We start from the raw sequence: 25870 nt of genomic DNA on the forward strand, positions 1-25870 counted from the left end.
TGCTGATCCAATCCTGCACTTGAACACTCACAGATCCCAGCGACACTCAGATAAAACACAGGGAAGCCTCCATAGCATAAAATCATTGACAATTTATTTTTTATAAAAAACGCAGATTCCACTCACAAACATAAGATGTGTCATCAGCATGTAACGTATCATACAGAGAATGTCTCCGCTCTGCAGCCGCGAGCGGATGACGTCACCACCAGCTCTCCTCAGTCCTCACGCGTATCGTGACACCACACGTCACTTAATCGTAGGATCAAGTTACATGCTGATAACACATCTTATGTTTGTGAGTGGAATCTGCGTTTTTTATAAAAATAAATTGTCAATGATTTTATGCTGTGGAGGCTTCCCTGTGTTTTATCTGAGTGCCATCGCTGGGATCTGTGAGCGTTCAAGTGCAGGATTGGATCAGCAGACTGCCTGTGGGAGACATACTCCCAATCTAATCAGCACAACTACCGGCTTATACTAAGCCTCTTCAAGGTAAGGGGCTTGTAAAAACAATCACTCTATATCTGCACTGTGGACTAATTGTGGACTATTGGTTGATCACTCATACACTCTGGAAATCAGTGATTGAAACTTTATTTTTCAGTTTCTTCTGAAGTTTTGGATTTGCTATATTTTGCACGATTGTGCACTGGACACTTTGGCACATTTTTTTTATTATTTATGTCACTTCATTGTGTTTGATCCTTTGGTGGTTTTTATGAGACATTTTTTCACTGCTTAATATTTTTTTTTGGATTGGATTTGTAGCACTCATGCATGATTGTTGAACATTTTTTGGAATTTTCTTGCAAAGACTGCTTTCACTGGACTTTATATACAATATCATTTTGCACATTGCACTTTAATTGATGCAGCACTTTACATTATTTATTGTTTATTCACAACTTACTTTATTTATCTTATGAATATTTTTGCTGCAATGGTCATGTCTGTGTATGACTATATATAGATACTGTTCATTGATCATTTCATCAGTATTGTGCTCTTGGTGGAACATTGTTTTACCTTAACAGGTAACCTTCTATTATTATTTCACTCTCATCACCCTCCACATTAATTGATTGATGCTGTGTGGGTTTTATTTGGAGTGGTACATATTTTGATACTCAGCAATTGGTGGATTCGCCTAATAGGAATTGTCCTTAATTGTTCTCATTATTGTTTTGAACATTTTTTTAGCAGTACTATTTATATTTAAACATTTTTAATACCAGAAAGTGCCACTACACCCCCTTACTTTTACTCATCATATTTAGCCATTACTATAAAAACAATCCACTATGTTTACTATAATGATAAACTATAGTGCAACCTAAAAATCTGTGAAGTTGTATTTCTATATTTCTCAGTCTGTTTGTAATATTAAAGTCAGTTTAAACATATTTTTTTTCATATAGGTAAATTACTAAGCTCTGTTGTAAACCTAACACCTATTGTTGAATAAATCACAGCTAAACCGATTGTAATTAACACAAGATGAGTCATGTAGACCTACAAGGTCAAAATGTTCTGGATTTGAGAGATATTGAATCTTAATCTCACTAAAGTCAATTGTAAAACTCTGCAGAATATTTTTAGCAGTCTGGAGGGAAGAAGGTTCAGGAGGGGGTGCAAACTTGTACCCCCATATCCTGTTCAGCCAGGATGCATGTGTGTATGAGGGTTTGGTATATATTTTGGGATGATCAACACATAATTTTTTTGTGTTGAAGGATCTGGAATGGATTTTGACTATAGTGTTCACTTTTAATTATTATTCTAAAAATCAGAAAAGTTGTATAGCTATACATCTCAGTCTGTTGGTAATAATAACATCTCTTTTTATTTTTCATATAGGTAAATTACTAGGCTCAGCTGTAAATCAAAGATCTATTGTTGAAAGAAAATCACAACTAAACTGATTGACATTAACACAAGATGAGTCAAAAGGGAGAAAATGTGTATCCGTGCTTTGAGTGCCAGAAGATATTTACTTCAAATTACAATCTCAATGTTCATCTGAGGATTCACACTGGAGAGAGGCCATATAAATGTTCAGAATGTGACAAGTCGTTCTTAAAAAGTGATCATCTTGCTAAACACCTGAGAATTCACACAGGAGAGAAACCGTTTAATTGTTCAGAATGTGGCAAGTGCTTCTCACATCGTTCTTATCTTACTCAACACAAGAAGATTCACACAGGAGAGAAACCATTTAAATGTTCAGAATGTGGCAAGTGCTTCTCACATAGTTCTGCTCTTACTAAACACCAGAAGATTCACACAGGTGAGAAACCGTTTAAATGTTCAGAATGTGGCAAGTGCTTCTCAGAAAATATTCATCTCACTGGACACCAGAGGATTCACACAGGAGAGAAACCGTTTAAATGTTCAGAATGTGGCAAGTGCTTCTCACAAAATATTCATCTCACTGGACACCAGAGGATTCACACAGGAGAGAAACTGTTTAAATGTTCAGAATGTGGCAAGTGCTTCTCACAACGTTCTTATCTTACTCAACACAAGAACATTCACACAGGAGAGAAACCATTTAAATGTTCAGAATGTGGCAAGTGCTTCTCGCAAAATAGTAATCTCACTGTACATCAGAGGATTCACACAGGAGAGAAACTGTTTAAATGTTCAGAATGTGGCAAGTGCTTCTCACAACGTTCTTTTCTTACTCAACACAAGAACATTCACACAGGAGAGAAACCATTTAAATGTTCAGAATGTGGCAAGTGCTTCTCGCAAAATAGTCATCTCACTGAACACCAGAAGATTCACACAGGAGAGAAACTGTTTAAATGTTCAGAATGTGGCAAGTGCTTCTCAAATCATTCTGATCTTACTAAACACCAGAGGATTCACACAGGAGAGAAACCATTTAAATGTTCAGAATGTGGCAAGTGCTTCTCAGAAAATGGTAATCTTACTCAACACCAGAAGACTCACACAGGAGAGAAACCATTTAAATGTTCAGAGTGTGGCAAGTGCTTCTCACAAAATAGTCATCTCACTGAACACCAGAAGATTCACACACGAGAGAAACCATTTAAATGTTTGGAATGTTACAAGTGCTTCTCACAAAGTTCAAGTCTTACCATACATCAGAGAATTCACACAGGTGAAAAAACATTTAAATGTTCAGAATGTGACATGTGCTTCTTTTTGAAACAAAACCTTGTTACACACCAGAGAATTCACACAGGAGAAAAAAACATTTAAATGCTCGGAATGTGGCAAGTGCTTCTAATGAGGTTCTATTCTTAATAAACATAAAAGCATTCACACACGACAGAAATCATTTAAATGGTCAGATTTGTAGAACGTGTTTCTTGCATAGTTCTAATGTTACTATATACCAGAGAAGCCAAATTAGTGATTGTGATATACACTATAATACCAAAAGTATTGGGATGCCTGACTATAAACACACATGAACTTTAATGGCATCCCAGTCTTAGTCTGTAGGGTTCAATATTAAATTGGCCCACCCTTTGCAGCTATAACAGCTTCAACTCTTCTGGGAAGGCTTTCCACAAGGCTTAGGAGTGTGTCTATGGGAATGTTTGACTATTCCTCCAGAAACGCATTTGTGAGGTCAGGCACTGATGTTGGAGAGAAGGCCTGGCTCACAGTCTCCGCTACAATTCATCCCAAAAGTGTTCTATCGGGTTGAGGTCAGGACTCTATGCATGCCAGTCAAGTTCCTCCACCCCAAACTCGCTCATCCAAGTCTTTATGGACCTTGCTTTGTGCAATGGTGTGCAGTCATGTTGGAACAGGAAGGGGCCATCCCTAAACTGTTTCCACAAAGTTGAGAGCATGAAATTGTCCAAAATGTCTTGGTATGCTGATGACTTGAGAGTTCTCTTCACTGGAAGTACGGTCAACCCCTGAAAAACAACCCCACACCATAATCCCCCTCCACCAAATGATTTGGAAAAGTACACAAAGCAAGGTCCCTAAAGACATGGGTGAGCGAGTTTAAGGTGGAGGAACTTTACTGGGCTGCACAGAGTCCTGGCCTCAACCCAACAGTTCTCGTCCACATATGTGCCTGAGCTCCCAAATGTGCTTATAGAAGAATGGTCAAACATTCCCATAAACACACTCCTAAACCTTGTGGACAGCCTTTTCAGAAGAGTTGAAATGGTTATAGTTGCAAAGGGTGGGCCAACTCAATATTGAACCCTATGGACTAAACCTGGGTTGCCATTAAAGTTCATGTGCTTGTAAAGGTAGGTGTCCCAATACTTTTGGTAATCTAGTGTATTTTAAATTAAAATAACCTTTGATCCAGCTTTAATATTTTACACAGAAAATAAGCCATATCCAAATCTGTAACAAGTGTGTTTTAAAAATGAACTACCTGCAATCACATCAAAAGGATTATGGGGGAGAGAGAGAGATATAGTGCAAATTAGAGAGATAAGAAACAAGTACCGATCAATACAGGACTCATGTTAGTTAAAGATATAACTGACGCCTAAGGCCGCGTACACACGGGCAAACATGTACGATGAAACCGGTCCGCCGGACCGTTTTCACCGTACATGTCTGCCCGGGGATTTCTGTACGATGGCTGTACTAACCAACATACAGAAATCCACGTGTAAACAATATGCGGGGTGTGGCCGCGCCGTCGCCGCGACGATGACGCGGCGACGTGGGCGGCCCTGCCAGTTCAATGCTTCCACGCATGCGTCAAAGTCATGTACGCATGCGCTCGGACATGTACGGTAGGTCTGTACTGACGACCGAACATGTCCGAGCGGACAGGATTCCAGTGGGCTGTTTTAAAACAAGTCTGCAAATATTTGCCCACTGGAAAAAGGCCCGGCGGGCAAATGTATGCTGGAATCCTGTCCGCTCGGGCCTACACACGACCGAACATGTCTGCTGAAACTGGTCCGCGGACCAGTTTCAGCAGACATGTTTGGTCGTGTGTACGGGGCCTTTATGTTGCATAATTTTTTTTAACCACTTGACCTCCAGATACTGCACTGCATTAACTTACCTGACAGTTGTGCGGTCATGCAACACTGTACCAAAATAAAATGTATGTAATTTTGTTTCCCACAAATAGAGCTTTCTTTTGGTGATATTTAATCACCACTGCATTTTCTATTTTTTGCACTATAAACAAAAAACAGACTGACTGTTAAAAAAAATATATATTTTTACTTTCTGGTATAAAACATATCCAAAAAACATAAAATCAAATCAAATATTTCATAAGTTTTGGCCAGTATGTACCTGCGCCAGCATATAACACGCACCCCAAGCTTAGAAGGGAAGTTTAAGGAAAAAAATGTTTACGACGGAAGTTTAAGGAAAAAAAAACGTACAATTTAAATGCCCATCAATGCAGCCTTATCAGTGTCCATCTGCTGTCTTGCCCAGCATCCATCTGTAGCCTTGTCCAGCATCCATCTGCAGCCTTGCACAGAGTCCATCTGCAGCCTTTTAAGTGTCCATTTGCAGCTTTATAAGTGTCCATCTGTCCCCAAAATTGCAGCATTATGTATTTTTAAATTTAGCGCTGCCGAGATACACAGAGCCGAATTTCCTGTGTATTCGGCTCCTCTCGGCTCCTCCCGCAGTCCTGCCCAGTCCCGCCCCTTGGCCCGGCCCCTATGACGGACACAACAGCAGTTCAATGGCGGGACATAAAGGCTAGGAGGCGGGACAGGGCATGACTGCGAGCGGATCTGAGCCTAGCCGAGTCTATGTATCCACAAAACAAGATACGACGGAATGAGGGATCGATCCGATAGGCGTACGTCTTAGTACGCCGTCGGATCGTAGGTGTATATTTACGCTGGCCGCTAGGTGGCGTTTCCGCCAAATTCCGCGTCGAGTATGCAAATTATCTACATACGGCGATCCACGAATGTACGTCTGGGCGGCGCATTTTTTTACATTTGTACGTTTGCGCTCGGCTTTTTCCGGCGTATAGTTAAAGCTGCTCTATGGTGGCGTACTCAATGTTAAGTATGGCCGTCGTTCCCACGTCGAAATTTGAATTTTTTACGTTGTTTGCGTATATAGGGATTTGCGTAGAATGACGTCACTGTCATAAGCATTGGCTTGTTCCGGTTTAATTTCAAACATGCACACTAGGATACCCCCACGGACGGCGAATGCGCCGTTAAAAAAACGTTGTTTACGTCGGGTCACGACATATTTACATAAAACACGCCCCCATCACATCGTTTTGAATTGCGCGCCCTTACGCCGCCAAAGATACACTACGCCGCCTTAACTTACGGCGCGCATTCTTTGAGGATTCGAAAAAAAAAAGTTACGGTGGCGTAGTGTATCTTAGATACACTACGCCAGGCAGAAATATGCGCCGATGTACGTGGATCTGCCCCATAATAGTTAACTGATTCCTTTTAAAAATGATTAAAAATAGATAAAAAATCTATCATATAATGTACCTGCAGTTTCTAGTTTCGTTTTTGCATGTTGTTTCCTGCTTCTGTGATGTACAGAGCCACAGAGCCAATACAGGGCAGTGATGGTTTGGAAAACGAAAATGATTGGTGCTGTGGGGTTTTAGACACACAATAATCACACCTCCTTGATTAGTGACCACAGAGAGAAAGCTCCCAGGACTGTGGTTATCAGGAAACAGACAACCAGGAAGTGTGGAGATCAGAGAAAAATTATAGCAACTTGAGAGCAAAAACAAACAATGAGGACATAAAAACAGCACTGCATTAAGGTAAAGGAAGCTATTAAGATAAAAAAAATCCTTTACATACCCTTTAATAAAGCTTTAAAGGGTGACTAAATTACAAATATATAAAAAAGATGTTTAAATTGTGTAGATGTACTCAAATGTGTCTGAAAAATAAATTGTGTATCTGTACAAGTCATTCATGCCTTGGTTTCATTCATTTAAATGAAAATAAGAATTTTAGTATTGGATTAGCATAAAAGTACTGAATTTTGATCCATGTAATTCATCTTGGACTGAAGATTTTAACTCTTCCCCACTATATTGCTTAGGTGCAGTTCTTGAACTGTATTTGGCGCTTAACAAATAATTAAATCAAATCAAATCAATATTCCAAACTAAAGGGGAAATGTTGGTAGGAGATACAGTAAATTGTTAATCAAGTCACAACAGTGATATTTAGTTACAAGTGGAGCCCTTATGTTATATTTCTTGGATGCTATGGCAATGTTAAAGCCTCCCTAACCTTTGTGGGTTCCGCCATTTTGTTGTTGTATTTTCCATAATACAAAATAAACAAAAACAACAGTACGGGGAGTAGAATCCCTACGTAATAAAAAAAAGACAGAAGTGCAGACTCTAAGCAATATACAGATAATCCCCAAATAAGGTCCAAGAAGAAGTATGGGATGGGTAAATCTTCAAAATGAAATATATATACGTTTATGAGGCGATCACCCCATTTTTTTATATAACGTCAATTTGTTCCTAGGTTTTAAATATCTGTTTTTATTGCATACATTATAATAATATATGTATATGGGTCATCCATAATAACACATTAGACAGGTAGACACTCCTTTATTAGTGCCACACAAAGGCTGTGCTTTGCTGATCCTTTTAGGTTTATAGACGTTTATCTGACAGGGTCTGTGAGATTATAACAGTGTGCTGTCTCTAATGATGTAAAACACAAACTGGGTACTTGCACTCTTACTTGAACCTTTGTACAAAAACTTTTGTTGGAAGACTGGCTGAAGTCCACTGTAGGCTTACGTCACAGAGCTGGTCGAGGCTCGTGGAAGAATGAGACAATCGAGTCTGGATCCGCCCACATGCATGGACCTGCACCCGGCTCAGCCCTCCACAGTCTAGCACTCCAGTGAGCGCAGGGAGGCAGAACAAAGAGCTGGAGACTGACAGTCAGCGATCGATGGTGTTCAATCACTCAGCTCTCAGTGTTAAAGGTGTCGGTGTTTGATCGCTCGGCTCTCAGTGTTAAAGGTGTAGGTGTTTGAGATGATTACAAAATGAGCAAACAGTGTGACCAGGCAGTGGGAAAAGCATATATAATTATAGATGTGCACGCTGAAATATTTTGTTTCAGGATTTAGGTTTAGTTCGAAAAATGAATTAATTTAGTTACTTCTGAAATTAGTTTTTATTTGTTTTGTTTCGTTAAAAAATGCATTTGTCTGAAAATCCTAATTAATTAAACGAGTTGTAAAGAATTTTTTTCAGCTTAATGCAATCTATGCATTAAGGTGAAAAAACATCTGGTGCTGCCGCCCCCCCGAGCCCCCGTTATACTTACCTGACCCCTCGAAAAGTCCCGCGTGGTCCCGAGATCCTCTTCGCCGCACAGCCTGGCCGCTGATCTGCTAGAGCTGGCGCTGCTGTCAATCACATCCAGTGACGCGGGACGCCAAGGGGGTGATACAGTGAGTGGCTATGGCCGCTGGGTGTATCACGGGAGCGTGCCCCAGGAGCGTGCCCCGCAATTACTCACCACTATACGAGCTCTCGCATGACTGTGGTCAGTACTTGAGGGGAGGACCAGAGACAGCCGCCGAGGGACCCCAGAAGACCTGGATCGGGGCCACTCTGTGCAAAACAAACTGCACAGTGGAGGTAAGTATAACATGTTTGTTATTTTAAATGACAAAAATGTTTTCCTTTACTAACGCTTTAAGGCAAAATCTGTAAATTGAAGGCTTATGGTGTCTGTTGGATGTTCTAAGAAGATTTGACAAAGCAGCTAAACTGTACGACTTTGTGATCATACATTTCCAGTCGAATAGCCACAAGCTATAGTAGATTTCTAATATTGTTTGACCAGTAATAATTATAACTATTAATTATTATTACTAGTCAAACAACATTAGAATTCTTCTATAGCTTATGGGCGGAGCATTTGACCACAAATGTCAGCTCGCGTGATCGTATGTTTTAGCTGCTTTATCGAATCTTCATGCCTCTATAATATCAAATCTTTTCTCTCTATGTCGAATAATCTTGGACTAATAGAGTTAGGTTAGGCACATTCAAACGCAGGTTCGATAGACACAGATTGCTATTGTCACCGTCATGTTGAACCTTCTATCTATCTATATTGAACTGTTGTCGCAATGCTATGAAAATATCATAGATACGAAAATAAAGCATTTTTTTATTTCGGATCTTTCGGATTTTGGATTCTGCACGTTCGTTATTGTTTGTTAACGAACACGAAAATCCCAGAAATTTGGACGAAAATGCATTCAAACGAAAACAAATGAACACGTCTATAAAATTCTAGGATGCATCACTGGAGGAATCACCAGTAGGAGAAAGGAGGTCCTGATTCCACTTTTTAGATTTTTGCTAAGACCTAATTTAGAATACAGTAATACCTCAGATTGCGAGTAACGTGGCATACGAGCGTCTTGCAATACAAGCTATATTTTTTTTTAATCCTGACATGATTTGTGGGCGTTGTCTTGCAAGACGAGTAGGATTTAGGCCACTCGTGTATGCTATAACCTTATGTGGCCAGAGGTTCAAGGGGGATGGTGGCTCCTAGCACTTTGTGGAGAACTCGAAAATGTTTGGAGACTCTCCCAGTTTCCGAGTGTCTCTGAGTGTCTCCGAGCATCACCAGCACCCCTGCACCTTTGGCCACATACAGTACTGCATACACCAGCAGTGGCTGTGGAACTAATCACAGGTTTTACTCTACTGTGTCCAGTACCGGAGACCTCACTTACAAAAAGATTGATAAGACAGAATGAGTCCAGAGTTGGGTAACAAAAATGGAGAAAGGTCTGGGGGATAAAACAGATCAAGAGAGACTTCAAGAACTTAAGTTGTACAGTCTGGAGAAAAGAAGGGAAAGGGGAGACATGATTGAAACCTTTAAATAGATCAAGGGTGTGACTAAATTCAGGAGGGCATTTTTTTCAATAATAAACCAAAATCAAGAACATGGGGACATGACCTAAAACTTACTGGAGGAAAGTTCAAAACTAATTCTAGAAATAACTATTTTACTGAAAGGGTAGTTGATGCTTGGAATAAACTTCCAGCAGATGTTGTGAGACAGCTAACAATAAATGGCTTCAAACATGCTTGGGACAAACATAGATCTTTACTTTATTAATGAAAATCAAAAATCAAAACCAAAAACAAAACAGAAAAACGAAATCCTAAATAATAAGAAATGGGAAGGACTACTCAGTCTTCTTTCTGTCGTCACTTTTTTATGTTTCTATGTTCATTTTTTTTGCTTTATAGCAATCAAATGTGAAGGTGGCTTTGAATTCATTGGCCTGGTCGATGATTGAAGAAAATTCAGCAGCAGTATATTCTTTATGGCATGGAAATGGTACTTGTTAACTCAAAATGTACTTGTTTAACCATCTTGTTACGATGATTTAGTTTAATGGTGTAAACCATTTTAATTTATGTAAGGTAATGTGCAAGAATCTTAGAAAGACCCTATTATAGTGATGCATTTTGTCTTCCCTCTCACATGGTGAAATGTAATCAGCCATTTTGGTCTTCTCGAACAAAGAGACAGACCTCAGATCAGAGGCAGAAGGTTCTTGAAGTTGATGACAATTAAACTAAAGTTAAAAAAATGTAATGTTTCAGTTGTTTTATGTATTTGTGTACAGTATCTCACAAAAGTGAGTACACCCATCACATTTTTGTAAATATTTTATTATATCTTTTCATGTGACAAAATAAATTACATAATGCTACAATGTAAAGTAGTGAGTGTACAGCTTGTATAAAAGTTTACATTTGCTGTCCCCTCAAAATAACTCAACACACAGCCATTAATGTCTAAACCACTGGCAACAAAAGTGAGTACACCCTAAGTCAAAATGTCCATATTGGACACACAGTGTCAATATTTTGTGTGGCCACCATTATTTTGCAGCACTGCCTTAACCCTCTTGGGCATGGAGTTCACCAGAGCTTCACAGGTTGTCACTGGAGGCCTCTTCTACTCCTCCATGATGACATCATGGAGCTGGTGGATGTTAGAGACCTTGCACTCCTCCACCTTCTTTTTGAGGATGTTCCACAAATGCTCAAAAGGGTTTAGATCTGGAGACATGCTTTGCCAGTCTATCACTTTCACCCTCAGCTTCTTTAGCAAGGCAGTGGTTGTCTTGGAGGTGTATTTGGGGTCGTTATCATGTTGGAATACTACCCTGCAGCCCAGTCTCCAAAGGCAGGGGATTATGCTTTGCTTCATTATGTCACAGTATGTGTTGGCATTCATGATTCCCTCAATGAACTGTAGCTCCCCAGTGCCGACACTCCCACCACCATGCTTGACTGTAGGCAAGAAACACTTGTCTTTGTACTAGGGATGGGCTATCTGTTTAAGTTGAACATGAGTTCGACTCGAACATTGGCTGTTCGCGGCAAATTCAAAAAGTCGCAGAACACCATTTAAAAGTCTATAGGAGAAATCTAAAGTGCTCATTTTAAAAGTTAATATGCAAGTTATTGTCATAAAAAGTGTTTGGGGACCTGGGTCCTGCCCCAGGGGATTTGTATCAGTGCAAAAAAAGTCATTTTAAACTACTCATGGCTGTAATGAATTGTCGGGTCCCGGCAATACAGATAAAAGTCATTGAAAGTCACTGAAAAAAAAATGCGTGGGGGTCCCCCAAAATTCCATTACCAGGCCCTTCAGGTCTGGTATGGATATTAAGGGGAGCTCCACGCCAAAATAAAAAAAAATGGCGTGGAGGTTCCCCCCAAAAATCCATACCAGACCCTTATCTGAGCATGCAACCTGGCAGGCCGCAGGAAAAGAGGGGGGATGAGAGAGTGCCCCCCCTCCTGAACTGTGCCATTCTACATGCCCTCAACATGGGGAGGATGTCCCCATGTTGATGGGGACAAGGGCTGGAGTCACTGGAGAACATCCATCGCTGGAGATCGACAATTGGATTACATCGCTGGAGATGGAGGATGGATTTATTGGATTACATCGCTGGAATCTCTTTTTTATTTCTTATTATTTTATTTTTAATAAAGGACCCAAGCTGTGATCTGTGGTTTTTAACATTTTGACACTTTTTTTGTGAAATGGTAGGAGTACAATGTACCCCTGACCAATTCACATGGGGGGGCGGGATCTGGATGCCCCTTTGTTAAAGAAGGGCTTCCAGATTCCGATAAGCCCCCTGCCCGCAGACCCCCACAACCACGGGCAAGGGTTGTGGGGATGAGACCCTTGTCCCCATCAACATGGGGACATCCTCCCCATGTTGAGGGCATGTGGCCTGGTAAGGTTCAGGGGGGCGCCCTCTCACTCCCCTCTTTTCCTGCGGCTTGCCAGGATGCTTGCTCAGATAAGGGTCTGGTGTGGAATTTTGGGGGGAACCCCATGCCATTTATTTTTATTTTGGTGCAGAGTTCCCCTGAAAATCAATACCAGACCTGAAGGGCCTGGTAATGGAATTTTGGGGGACCCCCACACATTTTTTTTCAATTACTTTTATCTGTATTGCCGGAACCCGACAATTTATTACAGCCGCGAGTAGTTTTAAATGACTTTTTTTCCTTTAGAAATCTATTTTGTGCAGAGACTGTTCTAAACACGGGAAACACACGCCACTTTACAGGCATACTATAGACACCCCCCAAGTACGAAATTTAAAGGAATACTTCACTTTTATTGTTTCACTAAGAATTATTAAAATCACTGCTCCTGAAAAAAACGACCATTTTTATAACTTTTTTTGCATTGATACCCGGGTCCCCAAACACTTTTTATGACAAAAACTTGCATAATAACCTTTAAAATTAACACTTTTGATTTTTTATGTTTGTGTTCCTTAGGCCTTGTACACACGGGCAAACATGTACGATGACCGGACCGTTTTCAGCGTACATGTCTGCCCGGAGATTTCTGTATGATGGCTGTACACACCATCATACAGAAATCCGCGCGTACTCGATACGCGGCGACGAGGCCGCGCAGTCGCCGCAATGATGACGCGGCGACATGCGCGGCCCTGCCAGTTCAATGCTTCCACGCATGCGTCGAAGTCATTAGACGCATGCGAGGGATGGCGGCCGCTCAGACATGTACGGTAGGTCTGTACAGACGACCGAACATGTCCGACGGACAGGATTCCAGCGGGCTGTTTCTAAACATGTTTAGAAATATTTGCCCGCTCAAAAAAGGCCCGGCGGGCAAATGTACGCTGGAATCCTGTCCGCTCGGCTGTACAGACGACCAAACATGTCTGCTGAAACTGGTCCGCGGACCTGTTTCAGCAGACATGTTCGGTCGTCTGTACGGGGCCTTAGACTGTAATGGTGTTCGCGTGTTCAAACACATTTTTTGCCTGTTCGCATGTTCTTTATGCAAACCAAACAGGGGGGGCTTTCGGCTCATCCTCACTCTTTACCTGGTTGCCTCCACACACACTTGACATGATCTGAACCAAATACTTTTATCTTGGTCTCATCAGACCACAGAACATGGTTCCAGTAATCCATGTCCTTAGTATACTTGTCTTAAGCAAACTGTTTGTGGGCTTTCTTGTGCATCATCTTTAGAAGAGGCTTCCTTCTGGGATGACAGCCATGCACACCAATTTGATGCAGTGTGCGGCATATGGTCTAAACACTGACAGGCTGACCCCCTCACCCCTTCATCCTCTGCAGAAATGCTGCCAGCACTCATATGTCTATTTCCCAAAGACAACCTCTGGATATGATGCTGAGTATGTGCACTCAACTTCTTTGGTCAACCATGGAGAAGCCTGTTCTGAGTAGAACTTGTTCTGTTAAACCGCTGTATAGTCTTGGCCTTCGTGCTGCAGCTCAGTTTCAGGGTGTTGGCAACCTTTTTATAGCCTAGGCCAGTGATGGCGAACCTTGGCACCCCAGATGTTTTGGAACTACATTTCCCATGATGCTCCACTACACTGCAGAGTGCATGAGCATCATGGGAAATGTAGTTCCAAAACATCTGGGGTGCCAAGGTTCGCCATCACTGCCCTAGGCCATCTTTATGTAGAGAAACAATTATTTTTTCAAATCCTCAGAGAGTTTTTTGCCACGAGGTGTCATGTTGAACTTCCAGTGACCAGTTTGAGAGAGTGAGAGCGATAACACCAAATTTAACACACCTGCTCCCCATTCACACCCAAGACCCTGTAACACTAATGAGTCACATGACACCGGGAAGGCAAAATGGCTATTTGGGCCCAATTTTGACATTTTCACTTAGGGGTGTACTCACTTTTGTTACCAGCGGTTTAGACATTAACCACTTAAGGACCGCCTAACGCCGATATACATTGGCAGAATGGCACCGCTGGGCACAATCACGTACCTGTACGAGATTGTATAAAGCCCAGCGGTGGGTCGCGACCCGGTCCGAAGCTCCATGACCACGGCCGCGGGACTTGCGGACCCCGATTTCCGCTGGAGTCCCACGATCGGTCCCCGGAGCTGAAGAACGGGGAGAGCTGTATGTAAACACAGCTTCCCCGTTCTTCACTGTGGTGCTGTCATCGATAATTAAGGGACACACAATCAATGACGTCAGACCTACAGCCACATCCCCCTACAGTTGTAAACACACATGAGGTCACACTTAACCCCTTCAGTTTGTGGTTAACTCCCAAACTGCAAATGTCATTTTCACAGTAAACAATGCATTTTAAATGCATTTTTTGCTGTGAAAATGACAATGGTTCCAAAAATGTGTCAAAATTGTCCGAAGTGTCCGCCATAATGTCGCAGTCACAAAAAAAAAATCGCTGATCGCTGCCATTAGTAGTAAAATTTATTTTTTTATAAAAATGCAATAAAACTATCCCCTATTTTGTAAACACTTTGGGTCAGATTCACGTACCTTGGCGCATATTTCCGCCGGGCGCAGCATATCTAAGATACACTACGCCACCGTAACTTTTTTTTTTCGAAACCTCAAAGAATTTGCGCCGTAAGTTACGGCGGCGTAGTGTATCTTTGGCGGCGTAAGGGCGCGGAATTCAAATGGATGTGATGGGGGCATGTTTTATGTAAATACGTCGTGACCCACTAGGCTTGAGGTCTTGCTGAGCCATCCCCTGTTGGCATAGGGACTTAGGTGACCCTATCCACTATCATCCTGCCCCGGAGCATGAGCTGGACCGCCGAATTAATGTTAATTTGTTGTGGTAGTCGCTAATTCTCTAACATGTCTTGGTTCTGTACTGCTACCTTGTGACCCCTGCGCGGGTCCTTGCTGTGTTTTAAGCCAGATGTTGGTTGTGCTATTGTACGTTTTGTATGTATGTCTTGTGTTGCAATTAAAATAAAAAAGATTTAAAAAATAAAATAAAAAATACGTTGTGACCCGACGTAAACAACGTTTTTTTGAACGGCGCATGCGCCGTCCGTGGGAGTATACCAGTGCGCATGCTCTTAATTAAACCGGAACAAGCCAATGCTTACAACGGTGAGGTCATTCTACGCAAATCCCTATTCGCGAACGACTTACGTAAAAAATTCAAAAGGCGACGCGGGAACGACGGCCATACTTAACATTGAGTACGCCTCATAATAGCAGGGGTAACTATACGCCGGAAAAAGCCAAACGCAAACGACGTAAAAAAAATGCACCGGCCGGACGTACGTTCGTGGATCGCCGTAACAAGCTAATTTGCATACTCAACGCGGAATTCGACGGAAACGCCACCTATCGGCTGCCGAAAAAATGCACCTAAGATCCGACGGCGTACTAAGACGTACGCCTGTCGGATCGATCTGAGATGCAGTCGTATCTTGTTTTGTAGATACAAAACAAAGATACAACGCGCAAAATTTGAAATTACACAGCGTATCAAGAGATACGCCGGCGTAATTCTTTTGTGGATCTGCCCCTATAAATTTTGCGCAAACCAATCGATAAACGCTTATTGCAATTTTTTTACCAAAAATAGGTAGAAGAATACGTATCGGCCTAAACTGAGGAAAACATTTTTTTTATATGTTTTTGGGATATTTATATATATTAGATATTTATTATAGCAAAAAGTAAAAAATATTGCATTTTTTTCAAAATTGTCGCTCTATTTTTGTTTATAGCGCAAAAAATAAAAACCGCAGAGGTGATCAAGTACCACCAAAGAAAGCTCTATTTGTGGGAAAAAAAGGACGCCAATTTTATTTGGGAGCCACGTCGCACGACCGCGCAATTGTCAGTTAAAGTGACGCAGTGCCGAATCGCAAAAAGGGGCCTGGTCTTTTGCCTGCATTTTGGTCTGAGTCTTAAGTGGTTAACCACTTGCTTACTGGCCACATAAACCCCCTTCGTTCCCAGGCGAAATTTTAGCTTCCGGCACTGCGTCGCTTTAACTGACAATTGCGTGGTCGTGCGACGTGGCTCCCGAACAAAATTGGCGTCCTTTTTTTCCCCACAAATAGAGCTTTCTGTTGGTGGTATTTGATCACCTCTGCATTTTTTATTTTTTGCGCTATAAACAAAAAAAGAGCGACAATTTAAAAAAAATATATATTTTTTTTACTTGTTGCTATAATAAATATCCCAATTTTTTTTAAAAAAAAATATTTTTTTTCTCAGTTAAGGCCGATACGTATTTTTCGACGTATTTTTGTAAAAAAAAAAAAAAAATTGCAATAAGCGACTGGTTTGCGCAAAAGTTATAGTGCCTACGAAATGGGGGATAGTTTTATGTTTTTTTTTTTTACTAGTAATGGCGACGATTTGCGATTTTTTTGTCAGGGCTGCGATATTGCGACGGACGTATCGGACACTTTTGACACAATTTTGGGACCATTCACATTTTAACAGCGATCAGTGCTATAAAAATGCACTAATTACTGTATAAATGTGACTGGCAGTGAAGGGGTTAACACTAGGGGGTGAGGAAGGGGTTAAATGTATTCCCTCATAGTGTTCTTACTGTGTGGGGGGAGGGGGGTGACTGGGGGAGGTGACCGATGCTGTGTCCCTATATAAAGAGACACAGATCGGTCTCCTCTCTCCCTCACAGCACGTGGAGCTCTGTGTTTACACACAGAGCTCCACGTCCTGCTGTGTTACCAGCTGTGTTCCCGACGATCGCGAGTGTCTGGCGGACATCGCGGCCGCCAGGCACTCGCATCGGCTCCCGAGCGATGCGCCGGGCACGTTGTTTCCCCCGCTGCGCGCCCCCAGCGGCGCGCACAGGGAACAACAACAGCAGGACGTCTGTGGACGTCCTCCCGGCACTTGAGAGCCATGCTATGGACATCTTTTGACCATAGCGTGGATCTCAAGTGGTTAATGTCTGTGTGTTAAGTTATTTTGAGGGGATAACAAATTTACACTGTTATACAAGCTGTAAACTCACTACTTCAAATTGTAGCAAAGTGTCATTTATTTAGTGTTGTCACATGAAAAGATATAATAAAATATTTACAAAAATGTGAGGGGTGTACTCACTTTTGTGAGATACTGTATTTGTGTATTTAGGTTTTTATTTACATAGTTATTTTTTTCATTGTTGGAACTCACCAGGTGTGTGTTTACCTAAGGCCAAGCCAGCCAACTGGGAATTTGCTGCTGTGGAGGCCTAGGGCATTAGGAAATATTCTGAGAACTTTTCCCATCAATATCACAATTGTTGTTACAACTGTTCTTGAATCAAATATGTGTAATTTGGAGAGAGTTTCAGAGTTATTGGAACACAAACAGCCATGCTAGTGATGAATAAAATAGGTGTGCAAATTTTATCATAAATGCCATCATAGTGTGGTATCCACTATGTCCAACATCTAGGAATCTAGGATGGAAACGGACCTGGGGGTCCTAGTAGTTGATAGGCTCAGCAATGGCATGCATGGTACAAAGCTACTGCTAACAAAGCAAACAGAATATTGTCATGCATTAAAAAGGGGAATAACTCCAGAGATAAAACGATAATTCTCCCGCTCTGCAAGTATTTGGTCTGGCCGCACCTGGAGTATGTTGTCCAGTTCTGGGCACCAGTCCTCTGGAAGGATGTACTGGAAATGGAGCGAGTACATAGAAGGGCAACAAAGCTAATAAAGGGTCTGGAGGATATTAGTTATGAGGAAAGGTTGCGAGCACTGAACTTATTCATCTGGAGAAGAGATGCTTGAGAGGGGATATGATTTCAATTCACAAATACCGTAGTGGTGACCCCACAATAGGGATAAAACATTTTGCAGAAGGGAGTTTGACAAGACACGTGGCCACTCATTAAAATTAGAAGAAAAGAGGTTTAACCTAAAACTACGTAGAGGGTTCTATACTGTAAGAGCGGCAAGGATGTGGAAATCCCTTCCACAGGAGGTGGCCAGGAGAAGAGGGCGCTTCTGACATATCTCTAGCTATACTACTCTATTCCAGGTATCTATACATTGTTTGATGGTGTAATTAATTTACTTGTTCACTTGTCTTGTTTACAGACTTTTTTTTTTTTCAAGCTAAATTTGCACTAATTCTGTACATTGACCACTTAAGACCTGGACTTTTTGCGATTTGGCACTGCATCGCTTTAACTGACACTAGCGCGGTCGTGCTCCCAAACAATATTGGCGTCCTTTTTTTCCCACAAATAGAGCTTTCTTTTGTTGGTATTTGATCACCTCTGCGTTTTTTTTGCGCTATAAACAAAAATAGAGCGCCAATTTTGAAAAAAAATTCAAAATGTTTTACTTTTTGCTATAATAAATATCCCCAAAAAATATATAACAAAACATATTTTTTCCTCAGTTTAGGCCGATACGTATTCTTCTACTTATTTTTGGTAAAAAAAAATTGCAATAAGCGTCTATTGATTGGTTTGAGCAAAATATATAGCGTTTACAAAATAGGGGATAGTTTTATGTAATTTTTATTAATATTTTTTTTTTTTTACTAGTAATGGCAGCGATCGGCGATTTTTTTTCCGTGACTGTGACATTATGGCAGACACATCGGAAACTTTTGACACATTTTTGGGACCATTGAAATTTTCCCAGTGAAAAGTGCTATAAAAATGCAATGATTACTGTGAAAATGACAATGGCACCGAAGGGGTTAACCACTAGGGGCGCTAAGGGATTAAGAGTGTCCTAAGGGAGTGATTCTTACTGTAGGGGGGCGTGGCTGTAGGTGTGAAGTCACTGATTGTCGTTCCCTTTAACAGGGTACAGACGATCAGTGTCACTGCCACAGAGAAGAACAAGGAAGGTGTGTTTGCACTCACCTCTCCCCGTTCTTCAGCTCCTGTGACCTGATCGCGGGACACAGGCGGCTATTGGGTCCGCGGTCCACGGCTGGACACTTAAAGGGCAACGTATATGTACGTGCCTGTGCCCAGCCATGCCATTCTGCTGACATATATCGGCGTTAGGCGGTCCTTAAGTGGTTAACGTTGTTCACCATTTGCTTTTGAATTTGGTTATTGTTTTGATATTTAATGTTCAAAATGTAACTCTGTAGAATTTAATTTTTAATAGGGGAGGTAGGATGAAAGTCTGTGTGACTTTTTATTGCTCTGTGACCCTGCTGGGGAGTTTTATTCTCATTTACTGTCCTGGTGAATAGGTGTCATTAGATTTATTTTTCCAGTTTTTTAGATTATTATAATATACAGTATTCTGTTCAGCAAATATGAAAATATTTGTTTCATTTTGTTTTTTCGTTTTTACTTTCCCTTGATCTTTTAATGCATATATTATAGAAAGAGATAAACAGATGGGAATGTGTGCAATATTCCAAATCAAAAGTATACAATCTAGGGGGACAACACTGCACATTTATAGATATGATACAGTGAGTGGGGTTTTTTCACCCTTGCAAAGTTTGCAAGTGGCAGAATCCAAAGTAGGAAAGGAAAACAAATGAGTATCTTTACTCTATAGATTGCATGAATATTCTATTTGATTTGAGAAATATTGAATCTTAATCTCACTAAAGTTAATTGTAAAAATTCCAGGGACTTTTTTCAGACCTCTGGAAGTAACTGTGTTCAGGAGGGGGCAACAGGATGCAAACTTGTACCCTCTTTCCTTGTCAGGTGGGATGCATGTGTATATGAGAGTTTGGTATAAATCTTGGCATAACCAACACTTAATTTTTTTGTGTTGAAGGGTCTGGAATGGGTTTTGGAGGGACGCAACAACATTTTTCTCTATTTTTTTCTTAAATGGAGTCCCCTATTGCAATCCATAACAAACCTTAACTAACAATTAGGATTCTGGTATTAATTTTCTGGGGGCAATTTGTTTTAGCTTTTTGTCATTCTTGCTGTAGTATATACTAAAAAAAACTAAAATAAAAAAGTTTGCTGTAATTTACCTGCCAACTTTCTTTTTGTTTTAAAACAAGCATGGAGACCCCTCAAAAGTGGCCTAAATATATACCATATATAGCAGACCCTTAAGGGTCTTTCACAAAGAAAATCAAGCTGGAAAGGAAATGTAATTTATTGGCAATTAAAATGGCATTTTTCTTTTGTAAATGTCAGTTTTATTGCAGTACTTTTTTTTATCAATTCGTTTTTATTGAAAAGTTTTCAAAACAAGTTATGGTACATAACCAAAGATCAGAAATAATGAACAAGAGAATACAAGAAGATATAGAGATACAACGGGCCATTTTCACGATGACATTCCATATGGGGTCTACAGGCGCGTAAGTCCACAGACAAATCAAAGAAAATAAGGAATATAATTAGACCCTTAACATAGGACCGTAAGTAAAACATTAGCCATTCATGGAAATAAACTAAAATGAAAGGAGAGAAAGGAAAGAGGGGGAGGGGAAGGGGAGAAAGGGTAAAGGTAAGGGAAGGTCTGCCTGACCTCAGTACAGTAATCATTTTAGAAACAAATCTTAGCAGTCATTTCAAAATTTCGCCTATACATCATTTGGAAAATGTGTGGTCCATACCTGCCAGATAGCATCAAACCTCTGCCTGTTACCTCTCTTATTAGCTATTAGGGACTCATAAACATAGTGCGACCGTGTGATTATTAGAGCCTCTGATGCATTGGGGGCCCTATCTGCCTTCCAGTGTCTCGCAATGAGAGTTCTAGCCGCCAACAGAATGTGAGAGATCACCACTCTAAGATCTGGTGGGAACCTCTCAATGCCTATATGCAGCACCGCAAGGGCAGGGTTCGGGCGAGTCAAAAATCCAGTAATCCTGGAAATGTCCGTGAATATAGAGTTCCAGAAGCTCCTCAGGTGTTTGCACGTCCAGAACATGTGGAGAAGGTTACCTGACTCCCCACAGTTCCTCCAGCACAATGGTGATCCAAGATGTACAAACTTGGAGAGCCTGTAGGGAGTGAGATACCACCTGAGGGCAATTTTTTGGGCCAGTTCCCAGTGGTTTACACAGCTAGAGGCTTTGTAGATTGAGCGGAACGCTTGCCTCCACTGTTGTTCTGAAATAATCACTCCCAAATCCTCCTCGCACTTCCTAAACGGCCGGGATTTCTTAAAATGCATTTTGTGTTGGAAAAAGTTGTAGAAAAATGCGATACCCTTGGGTGGCGCTGGGCCAGAAGTGTAGAAGTCCCAAGCCTCCCTGTGGAAGCATATTTGATGAGAAGTTAGGGATTTTAAAAAATGAGCAATCCTAAGATACGCATAGTGATCCCTATGGGGTAATGCAAATTGACTTTGAAGTGAGGTGAACGGGCGAAGGACATTATTGTGGTAAAGGTCCTCTATAGTCAGGATGCCTTTGTCCCGCCAGCCCGACATCGAAAGGTTCGGGATAGCCAGAGAAAGGATCTCTATAGGAACAGAGAGCTCTACGTACCCAGAGGGCAGGGGAGGCGCATCACGCAGCTTCCTCCAGGCCGCAAGAGAGGCCCGAAGTGTGAGCGGCAAAGTACGCAGCGGCAGCGGTTTCCACGCGTCGAGTAGGAGAAGGAGCTTGAGACTTTTAGTCGGGCTAAGGGACGTCTCAATGTCGGTCCAGATAGAGTCAGAGTTGCCCGGGGAGGTCAGCCATGGTCTGAGTTGTGTCAGAATCGACGCCCGAAAATAATCTTGAATGTCCACGAGCCCCATCCCTCCCGCCGTCCTATGTCTGACTAGCAAGGTTCTGGCACAAGGGGGTCTTTATGATTTCCAAATAAATTTGGACAAGATGCCATTAAGAGCTTTAAGGTGCACATTAGGAATGGGGATGGGAAGCGTTCTAAAGATATAAAGCATCTGAGGAAGGATCATCATTTTAAATGTGGCTAAACGTCCAGTCCATGATAGCTCTGTATTAGCGAATCTGTTTGTGTCTTTGGTCAGTTTGTCGATCAGGGGTAAGTAGTTGGCATCCACAAGTTTGGTTGGGTCTGCCATTATTTTAATTCCTAGATAGGAGATAGAGGATTTTCTCCAAGTGTAGGGGAAGGATTTTTGGAGATGAGCTTTTGTAGAAGGTGGAATGCCCAGGTCAAGAATGATTGACTTTGAGAAGTTCACCTTGTAGTATGAGATGTCACTGAAAGCTGCTAATGCATCATGGGCATGCGACAGTGAGGTTGAGGGAGAGGTGAGAAAGATGATTATGTCGTCGGCAAAGAGGTTAATAGTGTGGGATCTGCCCTGGACAGGGAAACCTTTGATATCCAGATGGGATCTAATCCTCTCCGCTAGGGGTTCTATCAAGAGATTCAAAATTGAGGGGGAGAGGGGGCACCCCTGCCTTGTGCCATTAGAAATGGTAAAGGCGTCCGACAACAGGTTTGATGTGTACACCTGAGCACAAGGGGAGGAGTACAGGGCAAGTATGGCTGAAAGGATGGGTCCTGCAAAGCCAAACCTCTGTAAAGTATATCTCATGTACCCCCAATGTATCCTGTCGAACGCCTTCTCCGCGTCCAAGGACAACAGCAGAGAAGGCGTCTGACAGGACCCAGCACACTGCACCACCCCAAGCACCCTCCTAGTTGCGTCCGACGCCTGTCTCCCCGGAGTAAAACCAGATTTATCAGAGCTGATAAGGGTCGGGAGGACAGGCAGAAGTCTATGGGCCAGGATCTTTGCATACAGCTTAACGTCAGTGTTGAGCAAAGATATGGGCCTGAAGTTGGCTGGGGTGGTGGGATCCTTGCCTGGTTTAGGAATTGTAACCACATAAGCCTTAAGCATCTCAGAGGGGAACGAGGCAGAGGACACAGCGTTGGTAAACACAGCTTGTAGGGTGGGTGTTAGACTGTCCTGAAGGGCTTTATAGTAATCACCCGGCAAACCGTCCGGCCCTGGGGATTTACCCAGCGGGAGCGAATTAATGGCGCTTCTTATCTCAGATTCTCCTATGGGCGCGTTCAGGGATGTGAGTTGGTCCTCCGATAGGGAGGGAAGATTAATCTTAGCAAAAAAGGCCTGGATGGCATCTTCTGAGGGTTGGGGCGTTTTGGGGTCTGTTTTGAGGTTGTATAAGGAGGAGTAGTACTCCGCAAAGGAATTCGCTATTTCCTTGGGATTCACAATTTTAGAGTTATTGGACGAGTGGAGAAGGAATGGGATTTTAGATTTAACCCTAGCGGCTTTAAGTCTCTGGGCCAGGAATTTACCAGCTCGGTTACCCGAGGAGTAATGGGTCAATTTCAGGGTTCACAGATGTTTGTCATACTGGTGGATTAACAGAAGTCTGAGATCAGAGCGGCTCTGTGAGAGTTTTTGTGCAAGTTGATCTGTAGCTTTGAGCTTATTTTGGGCTTCTAAGAGTTGAATGTCCCTAAGGAGCCTGTCCACTTTCTGTGTCCTCAGCCGTTTCTCCCTCGCACATATCTGCAAAATGATTCCTCTAACAAAAGCCTTATGGGCACACCATAGCATCGCAGGGTCCGAGACTGAACCTGCGTTCTCAGCAAAAAAGTGAGACAAACTCTTGGATAACATAGACACATGGGACGATGACTGGAAAATACGGGAGTTAGCCGCCACACATATGCAGGGCTTGGGGTGTGCCCCTCCACCACCATAATCGACACAGGTGCATGGTCCGACCAAGAGATGTCGTGGATGGTGGAGGAGGACACCGCCTGCAGGAGCATTTTGTCTACCAGAATCAGGTCAATCCTGGAGTAGGAGTTGTGTCTGGCAGAATGGAAAGTGTAATCACGCTCATCAGCGTGCTGACACCTCCAAACATCAAAAATGTCTTCAGCGTGAAACAGACTCTGAAGCTGGGGTGGGGGTCGTCTTGCTCCAGACGAAGCTCCAAAGCGTGGTCTGCTGTCAAATTGTGGTCCTGTCAGGGCACTGCCCTTTACGGTCACATTCCCCAGTTGGCTCTGGGTGGAATTGAACCTAGGACCTATCCATTATAAGTCCAGCTCTTTGCATCTGAGCCACTGCTCAAGTGTTAGTTTGCTTGCTGTCCGTTGGAACCTGGTCCTGAACCTGTACTTCTGTGGACCAATCAGTGGCCAGGGCGGCCTATTTAAGCCAGCCCCTTCCTCCTTGCAAATTGCTGGTTCGTTGTCAGTGTTTGGAGTATTTGCTACTGGAAACCTTATCTGTGGATATCCTGTTTTACCTGACCTTTGGCTTGCTCTCTGGATTGCTGCTCTCCTCAACCCTGTGACCCCGGCTTGAACTTTGGACTATCTGACTTCTCAACCCCTTGACCTCGGCTTGTTCTCTGGATTATTCTTCAGCCTTGTCCCTGTTTGAGCACCTTCTGTTTGGACTATTTCCTGTGTGCTTCTGAACAGCCTCCAGTGAGCTTTGGCTATCCAGTTCCCGGTCCACCTTGGATTCCCTCCTGCCACTGGACCCGGTGCCTCTTGGTGCGTCCTTCCTTCTGTCTCAAACACCAGTGGGTGGATCGCATTGAGTCGCAAAGGTGAGCCGCCCTTGGCATCTCGGCCTCGGTAAGTAACGTTCCTGACAATACGAACCAGCCAAAATGTCCGAGACCGACAGGGTGCGCTCACCTTTTGAAACCCTGTGCCAACAGGTGTCTGTTTTGTCTAGTGCCGTTCAAAACCTCCAAGAAGGTAAGCCCTTACATAATGGACTGACCGATAACATGGAGTCCGCAGACTTGTTCAAAATGCTCACTTCCTTGGCTCTGCAAGTCTCCAGCCTGAACCATACCATTCTGGAACTTAAACAAGAAGTTCAAATATTTAAAGGGACAGCACGCCCAGCCCCGGAACCAGCATGTTATGAACCATTTGTCGTCATGCCAGAAAAAATTGATGGTAGCCGTGCATCCTTCTTGTGCTTTAAAACCGACTGTGAGCTATTGTTCAACCTTAAACCTAGGACCTATGCTACGGACTATATTAAGGTTAGAGCCTCCGTCAACTTGCTAACAGGGCAGGTCAAATCGTGGGCTCACCTGCTGCTGCGGGAAAAAAGTCCAGTCTTGGACAGCTGGGAGACGTTCATGTCTGCTCTGGACTCATATATTCCTGCTTCCAAGAGGACCAGCACTCCCAGGTCTGCTCTTACTCTACGGGGCCTACGGGTACCCAGGGACAGGAAGCCCCAGTACAGTTATGACATCCAGCCAGCCCAGTGTGTGCCAAATTTTGAAACTCTGTATGTGCCCAGCCATGAAGCTCCCACACCACCAAGCCTTGACGCTCCTGTGGATGCACACACGCCTACCTTGGAGGATGAGGAACCCATGCAAATCGGGGCCATCCGGTCCAGCCTATCTAAGACAGAAAGAGAGCGGAGGAGAGGCTTTGGACTCTGTTTTTATTGTGGTGCTAGCGGGCACTTAATATCTCTCTGCCCAACTCGCCCACCTCGGCCAAAGGTTCTTCAGGTGGGTACTATTGGGAGTTTTTTCTATGCCTCAGAACCTGTACCTACCTTTCCAGTGTCCCCAGTTCCAGTGTCTTCGGTTCCTGTGTCCCCAGTTCCAGTGTCTTCGGTTCCTGTGTCCCCAGTTCCAG

General features: G+C 42.6%; 1 protein-coding gene across 1 annotated transcript in view; it reads left to right on the forward strand.

Moving 5' to 3' along the window:
• The first annotated feature begins 1903 nt into the window (after nt 1-1903).
• Nucleotides 1904-25870, forward strand: part of LOC120933402 (zinc finger protein 91-like) — a 101213-nt gene continuing 77246 nt past the window's right edge. Inside the window, exon 1 of the mRNA XM_040346609.1 lies at nt 1904-3224. Coding sequence (XP_040202543.1) covers nt 1942-3224 — 1283 coding nt within the window. The 5' untranslated portion in view covers nt 1904-1941. The remainder of the gene's footprint in view (nt 3225-25870) is intronic.

Source organism: Rana temporaria, chromosome 3 (assembly GCF_905171775.1).
Source record: "Rana temporaria chromosome 3, aRanTem1.1, whole genome shotgun sequence".
Lineage (NCBI taxonomy): Eukaryota > Metazoa > Chordata > Amphibia > Anura > Ranidae > Rana > Rana temporaria.